The sequence below is a fragment of the Ctenopharyngodon idella genome, chromosome 6, assembly GCF_019924925.1.
Source record: "Ctenopharyngodon idella isolate HZGC_01 chromosome 6, HZGC01, whole genome shotgun sequence".
Lineage (NCBI taxonomy): Eukaryota > Metazoa > Chordata > Actinopteri > Cypriniformes > Xenocyprididae > Ctenopharyngodon > Ctenopharyngodon idella.
Genome location: NC_067225.1, coordinates 17,900,932 through 17,911,330, shown reverse-complemented (window position 1 = coordinate 17,911,330; position 10,399 = coordinate 17,900,932). Strand labels below are relative to the sequence as shown.

The 10,399-nt window shown below is 39.3% G+C and overlaps 1 protein-coding gene and 1 long non-coding RNA gene across 2 annotated transcripts; both read left to right on the top strand.

The window, feature by feature from the left end:
* The first annotated feature begins 362 nt into the window (after nt 1–362).
* Nucleotides 363–7,734, top strand: bcl6aa (BCL6A transcription repressor a). The gene is made up of 9 exons (XM_051896324.1): nt 363–488; nt 3,461–3,632; nt 3,726–3,947; nt 4,070–5,038; nt 5,351–5,532; nt 5,618–5,785; nt 5,871–6,001; nt 6,082–6,219; nt 6,302–7,734. The coding sequence occupies exons 1-9, from the start codon at nt 458–460 to the stop codon at nt 6,443–6,445; spliced, it is 2,157 nt and encodes a 718-aa protein (XP_051752284.1). The 5' UTR covers nt 363–457; the 3' UTR covers nt 6,446–7,734.
* LOC127514002 (uncharacterized) lies at nt 496–3,453 on the top strand. Its single transcript, XR_007930545.1, has 3 exons — nt 496–2,038; nt 2,132–3,069; nt 3,158–3,453. It is a non-coding gene; the product is annotated as an uncharacterized LOC127514002 (long non-coding RNA).
* Nucleotides 7,735–10,399: the final 2,665 nt, after the last annotated feature.

The following is a 10,399-nucleotide window of genomic DNA, read 5'->3' as shown; positions in this document are numbered from 1 at the left end:
TGTTCTGTATAGACTAGGTTATGGCCGTGGGTTTAATACAGGGAAAGGCAACGAATGGACACCTTGCTTATGTCATGGAATAGCAAATTAGTTCTGAGTATTTTGAGGCTGGGCTAAAGAGACAACGTACGTAAGCCACTTTCTCTGGCCACGTGACTGTCTCTGTCTGGGCGCGTCCATCCGAAAGGAGGAATTAAACACTGAATGCAACTATTTTTCTTAATCATAACGCTAAAATGATTCTTACATTTACATTTTAAACATCGAAAATAGAAACATTGTAGTTTATTATTTAAGTTTAATGGTATGAAATTAAATTATTGACAATAACTAAAGAAATACAAACTTAAAGCAAAATAATACACTCCCCTGTCCTCTAAAAATGGTATGGTCGCCAGCTCAAATTCCGAGAATTGAGCTCTCCTGATTCTTAGAACTGGGGTTCTTAGAAGTGGTGATGCAAGAAGTTTCTAGGAAAGCACTACCAGGTGATTTTTTTTACATTCTTTTCCTCTGGCTCGCTGTTGCCATTACTCACACATGTTCATTAGGCTGTTTTATTGGATTTTATGGTTAAATGTTTATCTCAGCTGATTTGAAGGTGTTTTTGTGGACAGTTTTTAGAGCAGAGTGTTTATGTAGTGGGTCTGTCTGGTGAAAATGCTTTTGACAGTTCAGGTTGTCCTGCATGAGAACCACAATGCTCTGTCAGTCCTCACTGCGGAATCGTGGGGTCGTAAATAGTACGTGCAGCAGAGGGGTGAAAATTTAGATGTGGTGCGCGTTTTTGCCAAAGCGACCAAACAAGACGGCTTACAAAGTTTACTAAATAGCACATGGGGGATACGATTATATACTAGGATTTATGCACTGCGTGGTCAAATACAAAGATAGAAGCGTTAACGAAGACATCCGACGATTTCACTCCTTTTTCTCAGCGCATGTTTTAAAAGTAGCTCAGAAAGCAGAGTTTGCACTCCCGCTCGCTCGCTCACTCTTACTCTTGACGTTTCGGTCTTGTTGTCCTGTGCCAAAAACTGTGTACAATGTGTTTTTAGTGTGTGTATGCTGGGATAAATCACATCCTAAGCTTAGAGTTGGTTTCTGATTTAGATGTACAGTTGAGGGTATTTGTTTTTAAGATTTTCTGGTGCGCGGAGACTGATATTGTCATTATTGTTTTTCTAAAGTGCACAAGCCATCAATATAGGCTATTTAAAAAAGGGTCAGAGAATTTTGAACTGTTACACTTTATCGTGTTTCAACAAGATCAGTCAGCGTTTGGCAGTAGAGATGCAATAGAAAAGTTTGTATCGTTCGGTTGCTGTCACTTTGTAACAACACGAGCGTAACAGACCTGCACAAGTTTTCTCTCCAGTCATGTGTTTTTTCTCAGTGTATATATGTGTGATTGTTGCCAACGTGTTGGGTGTTTCATATTAAAATAAGTTGTTCTCGTCAGAAATACTCCATAATAGAAAGATGTAGAGATCCATGTGGATAATCGGACAGATTTGAAAAGAAGAAATCGACTATATTTAAAGAGGCTATAAAGTGCTGTTTGGCATTGAGCAAGTGGCTCATAAATCTCTCCGCTGTTTGCGTGTTTTGGGTCCTGAAGTGTTGTGGATCCTGGAGTGATCCTATTCCTGGAGTGAGCACATTTATTGGCGTTCAGTTACATAGGGTAAAAGTGTGAAATACGATTTAATACTTAAGATGGAAACTGAGAGTAAGAATGCGAGATGTATAAGAGCTCAAGAGTGAGCGCGCGTGATATGCCATATGATACTTTTCTGTATTCGTGAGAAGCTGACGTTCTGTTTATACGTTGTTAGTGATTTAAGACAGCTAAATGCCGGCGAAACTGCCAGATATGACTTGATATGCGAGTTGCAGGTGTTGTCGTTGTGTTTAGTGCCGCTGAACTTCAGAACGGTCACTGGGTGACATCTCGTGGACGCAAAACTTCAGGATTTCTTAAAGGAAAAGGAAAAGTATTTCAAAACATGCAATACTGGCTACAAAAGTTCTTCTGGTCAGTAGAATACAATTTCATAAACGTTGTAAAGAGCTGGTGTATTCAGGTGTTATTGTGGTTTCTGTGTGTAATTTTTATTTGTTTGTCCAGTGGTTGGAATCCCTATCCCTTTCCCGGTCATCTGGGTGATTTGCCTCCTCACACAAGAGCATTACAAGAGTCATGGGCTGATTAAGCTGCTTTGGCATCATGACAGCGCGCGGTCGGGGATATTGATATTAGGCTATGTAGGCTCAAATGGAAACAGAATCTCTAATACTGAATGTTCAACATGTGAGAAATGTTCGCCTAACTATTTAAAGGCGTCCAGTGAAACTATATATTTGTGTCAAGGCGCCATATGTGACTGGGAGAGCCGTCTGAGGTGATTCGTTCAATATCTGAACGTAAGACAGCAGAAAATGTGTTGTCAGAAAATGAATCTATTAAAAAATAAACTCTTCTACAGTATTAACCCAATTCTTGGGTTGTGTTTGTTGTCCATTCTACTTTGTCTGTTATTACACTCATTCCTCAGTAGTGTATCGGTCCACAGTACTGCACTAAACAGCCTAATGACATTTTCCCATGACTCATTCGAGTTTATTCTCCAAACATAAAAGACTTTAAAATCGCAGGGAAAGAAGCAATTTTCTTCAGAAGGCAAAAGCTGTGTAAATGCACATTTCGGTGAACTTGGGACATAATAAGATAAATGTGCATTTTTCGTGAATAACCTGAGTTATTTTAGCTGTTAAAACTTGATTAAAGTTTCTATAAATGTGTTCAGATAAAAGATAATAATTTTAGGTAGGATGAAAAATGATTCTCAGACCTGACAGAACTACTGCACGTGGATGGACGTCAGTTCTCTAACTAAATATTTTCATCATTTGTCGCCACCTACCGGAGAGAGAGATCTATGCATGTAATTGATTTTCAGATTAAAGGGATAGTTCACTTAAAAATTATAAGTCTGTCATCATTTACTCACCCTCCTGTTGTCCCAAACCCTAATGACTTACTTTCTTCAGTGGAACACAAAAGGAGTTGTCAGGCAGAATGACAGCCTCAGTCACCATTCACTTTCATTGTATTAAAAAAAAAAAGTTGCAATGAAAGTGAATGGCGACTGAGGCTGTCATTCTCCATAACGTCTCCTTTTGTGTTCCTTTGTCGGAGAAAAAGCAGAGGAGGTACACATTGACAAATTTTTGATGCATAACTTGATTAAAGCTTTATTTTTAACAGACGTTTTGACATAACTCCCTAAAAAAAGCAAAGAACAACAGCATTGCCTTTGTTTCTGAAGTTTTCAACAGCTAATATAAGCTTTAAAGATTCCTGTGATGTTAGAATAATACCCAACTTTTCTGATTTTAGCACGTTGTTCAATGAGCACCGATTACATCATTCATGGTTCACTGTTTCTCCTAACAGATCTCGAAAAAATGGCTTGTGCAGCCGACAGCTGCATCCAATTCACGCGTCATGCAAGTGATGTTCTGCTCAACCTGAACCGACTGCGTAGCAGAGATATCCTCACAGATGTCACGATTCTGGTCAACAGACAACAGTTTCGAGCGCACAAAACAGTCCTTATGGCATGCAGGTGCATTTGAAGGCTATTTGTATTTCTGTTACATGCTTGCTTATGGTGGAAATATGTTAAAGTGTGACTAAAACTAAAATAATTTCTCAACAGTGGGCTCTTCTACTCAATCTTTACCGATTCACACAAATGTAACCTGAACGCCATCAGTCTGGACCCAAAGGTTGACCCAGAGGGTTTCGCAATCCTTCTGGAGTTTATGTACACTTCACGTCTCACACTGAAGGAGAGCCTTATCATGGCCATCATGAACACAGCCATCTACTTACAGATGGACCACGTTGTCGACACCTGCCACAGATTCATAAAGTCCAGGTATAATTTGCTTTGTTTATAAATGACCTCTTAGTGCTTAAAAATACAGAATGCTAAATGGAAAGAGAAAAAGTTTTTGGAGAGAAAACAGGTTCTTTAATTTGCTCCATATTTCCATGCAGTGACTCCTCCATCAAACTTCCCAGAGAGGATTTTCTGGTCAGCCCCCTGCTTTTACCTCAAGACGTTCACAGTTACAGACCCCATGAGATGATGGATAATGTTTCTGGACGGGCAGCGACTTTCAGAGATGGGAGACCTTATGGTGTTTGCATGTTTAACGGGGTCAACGCTCCTAACAGCTCATACCTGTACAGCCAGTTTCCCATGCAAGGTTTCCCTTTTCCTCTTTGCAAGCTTACAGACACCAAAAACACTTTCTCAGACTTCTCAAAGGGAGGCATCATCCATCACAAACACTGCTCTCCGGTTGACGGTAACAACTCTGTGCTGGCCGACTTCACCCGCAGCACCACCAGCGGGAGCACAACAGCTTGCCACGCAGGCTCGTACTCCTCAAGGGAGCTGGGAAGAGATGCAGAAATGAAGCAGGAGACCTTGGAGGGAGTGGTTCATTCGATCGGGATGAGCTCCAGGAAACATGGCTTCACAAGCCTGGCCCAAGAGCAGCAGAGAGAGACTGGGAAAGAGCAGAGTTCCCTGGCAGAGGAACATTTGAGCCACCAACACTACTCCATGGGCATATCCTCCAATGGACGCAAAACCCTGATGAGCAGCCCTCAGAGCCCCCTCAAATCAGACTGCCAGCCCAATTCCCCGACGGAATCGAGCAGCAGCAAAAACGCCGCCCTCGCGCAAGCCTCGCAACCTCCAACCTCTCAAGGTACACAAGACCCTAAAGCTCGCAACTGGAAGAAATACAAGTTCATTGTGCTCAATCAGAGCTCCAAGGAGGAGGACACCAATCCACGTGACCCTGGAATGCACTCCCCACCAAGGTCGGGCTTATCTGCTTTCCTTCACCACGTTGACTCTGAACATCCCGACTCGAAGGCAACGACAAAGATTAGCGAGCAAGGCGAGGACTTCACTGTGCCTCAGGCCAGTCGCCTGAACAACATAATCAACAGGTGAGTTGATTATGGAAACTTTTTAAAAGCTGAAAAGCTGTCATCCTGTAGTATGTATACAGAAACAGATAAGAAGATCTTGTTTCCTAATGCAATAAAGTTTAGAACTGCCGGTTTGTATTTTGTGAAACGGTTCTCCACCCACCACCTCCACAAAGCCAGATTGAATTTTTCTTCATCCATTCCAATCCTCTTAAAGCACACAGAGGATTTACCTCTTAGGAGGAACGTGTGAAATTCATTCAATATCCTATAAAAATTAGAGTGAATTCCTCTGCATAAAGACCTAAAATGTGGCGTTCTCCTCATCAGAACTCTGGAGGGATCGCAGAGGAACAGCGACAGCCACTCTTCTCTGTATATGAGCCATTTAAAGTGCTCGTCCTGCGGCTCCCAGTCTCCACAGCACTCTGACATCTGTCCCAACACGTCCGCCTCACGTCTGGCCGAGGAGATGTCTGAGATGCACTCCGAGTACTCTGATTCCAGCTGTGGTAAGATACTCTTCTAAATAGTTTCCTAAGAACCTGTTTGCGTCTTCCAAAACCAACCTAAAACCATTTCTCCTTTGCCTTACAGAAAATGGAACATACTTCTGTAATGAATGCGACTCCAAGTTTGCAGAGGAGGAAGCCTTGAAACGCCACACGCTTCAGGTCCACAGCGACAAGCCATACAAATGTGACCGTTGCCAAGCTGCATTCCGCTACAAGGGAAACCTTGCCAGTCACAAAACAGTTCACACCGGTAAAAATAAACAGCTGCTGCTACAAATGTAATTTTGGCTTCCACGTTCGATGTTTTGCTTAACCTCCTTTCATTTGCGCTGCAGGAGAGAAACCATATAGATGCAATATCTGCGGGGCTCAATTCAACAGACCAGCAAACCTCAAAACCCACACACGGATTCACTCAGGAGAAAAGCCATACAAGTGTGAGACATGTGGCGCTAGATTTGTGCAGGTGAGTGCTTTGAGTTACAGTCAATTGTAGAGACATAGAAAAAGAATTTGAAAAGAATAACGTAACCTTTTTTTGCACAGGTCGCTCACCTTCGGGCTCACGTTCTGATTCATACCGGAGAGAAGCCATATCCATGCGAGATCTGTGGCACTCGTTTCCGCCATTTGCAGACACTGAAAAGCCACCTGCGAATACACACAGGAGAAAAGCCCTATCATGTAAGAATATATACAGTGATATCATAGCTATATCTATACAGTGAAAAAGCATTCATCCTCATCATAAATGTTTGTTTTTCAGTGTGAGAAATGCAACTTGCATTTTCGCCACAAGAGTCAGCTGCGGTTACACCTCCGGCAGAAGCATGGCGCCATCACCAATACCAAGATCCAATATCGCATGTCCTCGACAGACCTACCGACCGACTTGACGAAGGCATGCTGAGCAGGCACTTTGGGGCAGACCTGACCATGGCATTATATGACCTGACTTGTACAATCATTCAAAATTTTAGTGCCACACTGTGTTATTCGGACAAGAAAAAAAAAAACTGGCATGAAATGCCAGTCTAAACGGGTTTCCTCTACATTTGAACATAGAACCACAATATGGTCTCTTGTAGTCACTTTATTGTTTATATTTACATATGAATATATATATTAATGTTGGGAGCGTTTTTACAATTTGAGTTATAAAAAAGCTTTATTTTGTTGGAAGAAGGATGGAATGTAAAACATTTAAATCCGGTTTTTGAAAATACAGTATTTTCTAATGAAAAACAAAACAAAACATACTTTTCTGAAGGTATTGGGGATTTTGATCGAAGTTGGAAGTCAAACGCATTTCTCGCAAAGAATTGTGTGTCTATAGATTTTTATATATAAATGTACAGGTTACACTATGTTGGAACGACCTCTGTCTTATAAGAGGAACTCCTAACTGTGACTATAGCATTGAATATCTTACTTGGTTTTTGTTGTGTACTTTTGAGAATGATGGCTGCTCTCTCAAATGGAAAACATTGCATGAGGTGGGTTGCCGCTGATAAACTTTCACTATGTAGGTAACTGCATAAATATTGTGACAAAGTGTAATTACTTTACATCAAGATTGCTCTCTGCTGGCAGAGCCGATCTGGAATTACATGGTAACATATGCATTCAAAAGTAATAATAATGATAATAATAAAAAAAAAAGAAAAAAAAGAAAAAAGAAAAGGTACTGCTATGTTATGACCAAGGAGATATTTTGCTTCAGATGTATTTGTATAGAAACGTGACTTTTTATTTCTTTTGGCAAGTGAAGGTTTACAGTTTTGTTGTTGTTCTAAAAGCTACAGTAAAAGGTTATACTATTGTCTTTATTTTCTTTTTGTCTGTGTATACACTGTGTACTCAAGGTGCCTTTCTCAATGGTGTCTGAATTTCTTTTCATTCAGCCCAACTCTACTAAGGTACAACTGAAGGGCAACATGTCCTTTTTTTTTCCTTTTTGAGTGTGTAGACATGCGAGAATGTGTGACAGAAGGACGCCATGACTGCGCGTGTGTGCATGTGTGCTTTATAAATGCTTTTCACACACTTTAAGAAAAAAAATGCAACTCATTGCGTGAGCTATACATCTTCAGGACTTGTTTTGGGATTGGGCTTTTTTAAATAAAAAAAATGCATTAAGCTTATTGTAAAATATAGATGTATGAATGTAAAATAAAAGTATTGGATTTCTATGTCTAACACCGGTGTATAGCCTATTTATTTAATATGGAGGCAATCTGAAAGTGAGATATAATGAAGACCTTTGTCAGGGTCATTTTTTTTTAAACAGCAAGTTTCAAGTGCATTCACAATTCTCTTTACATCATTTATTTAATCATATATCATTTCCCATTTTATTTTTTTAGTATTCATTTATTATTTAAAAGCTTAGCATTATGGGAATGCTTGCATGCTACAACAAAGGCAGAATTGTTAGAGAGTCCAGACAAAAGCAGGGAACCAAATCACCACAATCTTGGGGTAGTGAAAAGCAACGCTGGAAGCTCCACACCTCTGTTGTATCAATTCCTTTTACTGGAATAGAGTACTATAGAAATAACAAACCCCAGTAAACACTACAGAACTGCTCAGCTACACCGTTTTTGTTTTTTTTGCTTTTCCCCATAGACATTTGCTCCAAGTTACACCGGTACCAATTCACAGTCAACAGGTGACAAACTAGTCAATCTAAAACACCACAACCAGATCTACACCACTTCTTCATGCTGATATAGAAAACACCCACCAAAATTATTTTTGAATCCACAACTAATGCTCAGACCTACAATGAACACATCATAGTACTGTACAGTACATACTGCATAGCTTCATACAGACAGGAGATGTCTATTCATCTATAAGCTTATTTAGCAATCAGTTCAACACAAGGCCATATAATGCAAGTCTGCAACATAATTCATTATGAGAGATTGGGGAGAGGGATCAGAAAACAATCCATTACAAACCAAAGGTATCAGATCCTCTTGTTTTACTCTGGAACAGGTCTGAGATTCTCTTGCTTCCTTCTTAGAAACCAATAAAACAAAAACGCAACAATATAGCTCAGAATGCAACAATACAACACATGCAAATCTTTCTACCATGGAGGGGAATTTCCACTAACTTCTTTAATTTTTATACTGAGCAAATATCTGCTAAACCAAACCTCTGTGCACTTTTTTTTTATTATTATTGTACAAGTATCCATTGTGAAGGATCCTGACAATATAGGCAAAACCTGGTCCTGTCTCACACGCACTTATATAAATAGGGACACAGACGTCTACGGTTTTCATATACAGCTTGTTATAAACACTATAACCTAACCTTAACTTAAAACTTTTTATACCATTTTTACAAATAAGGACATTCCCATACGGTGGTTGTCTGATTTATACCACTTCTAAGTACAATTTTGCCCAAAAAATTAAGTAGGTACACAGATGCTTGTTTAAGTAAGTGCAGACAGCTCATAGACTTCCATTGTTTTTATACCAGGTTAAATGATATCACCTCATTCAACCCAACCCCAACACCCTCACAGAAAACTGTGCAAATCACTTAATTTACACATAATTTGGCCAATTTATAAACTTTTTTTTTTTTTTTTTTTTAAATCTAGCGAGGTCCAAATCACTAGTTGTTGTTCAACAGGTTTCACTATATTATAAAAGGACATTTTGAATAGTGAGGACACTTTGGGCCTCACAAGCATAGCCTAGCTTTTACACATACACAGATCACCAAACCGAATATTGTCAAACATGATTTAGCAACGGAGGGATCTCTCTCTAATAAAATTAAGTAGTTTGGCTACTCTGGGTCTACATTTTAATACGCTTAAGAACACAACACATATTTACAACAGTTTATTATTAGTTGAAGTCATTTTTAAAAACTGCACTTTCACCTGCAACTTTGGTTCAAAGGTAAATGCACAACCATGCAGGCACTGATGCAAAGCTCATGCTGCTTCTTCAATCTCAAAATCATGAACAAGAGTATCATTGAGGTCCTCAGGTCCAAGTATCCAGTGATTTTTCTTCTGAGTAGAAATCTAAAAAACAGATTAAAAAACTGATTACTGAGAGAAAAAAAAAAACCCGTAACTAAAAGCCATTTTATTTCTCTAAAACCCTACCTTTTCTTCAAACAGCTCGTTGAGTATAGAGTTTAGAGCATAACCTTTACGAATGTGCTCGTCCATCTAAAAGACAAAGCAATATCATGAAAAACTAAATTGGTCACTTATAGCTTAAAAAATTATGCTAACCGTTGAATAACTGATAACTTCCTAAGGTCCTTCTCTCAACTTACTTTGCTTTGGTGCACCTCAGAGCAACACTCCTCCATGTCGAAGCCCTCATTCACGAATTTCTCCTGAAAACACAGACGAACACCACTTGAACTTGTCTGGTATCTTTCAGTATGAAAGAATATTGTGCTTGTCAGATGCCATGTAGTAGTTGTAATAAATCTTTGTGATAAACACTAACAGACCAATGAAATTTATAAAAAGGGATCGTGATAAAATCAACTTCTTATTTATTTATTTTTTTTTACTTAAAGGCCGTTTCAAAACGTAGGCCTATAGTGTTGTTGTGGATATCATGGGAGCGTTCTGAGCTCGAGATGAATCAGAACGCGCCTATGAAGGATACAGAAAGTATACTACAGAAGAAAGAAACTACAGAAGCATTCAAATACCTTCTATAGTATTTAATACCACTAGGTATTGAAAGAACTATGAACACTTTTATGGAAATGAAAAAAACACACCTACCATTCTCATTAAACTCTGTATCTGTGTAATTTAAGAGTAACTTGCGAGTGTGTCAGTAAGGCCTAAAATGGAAAATCAACA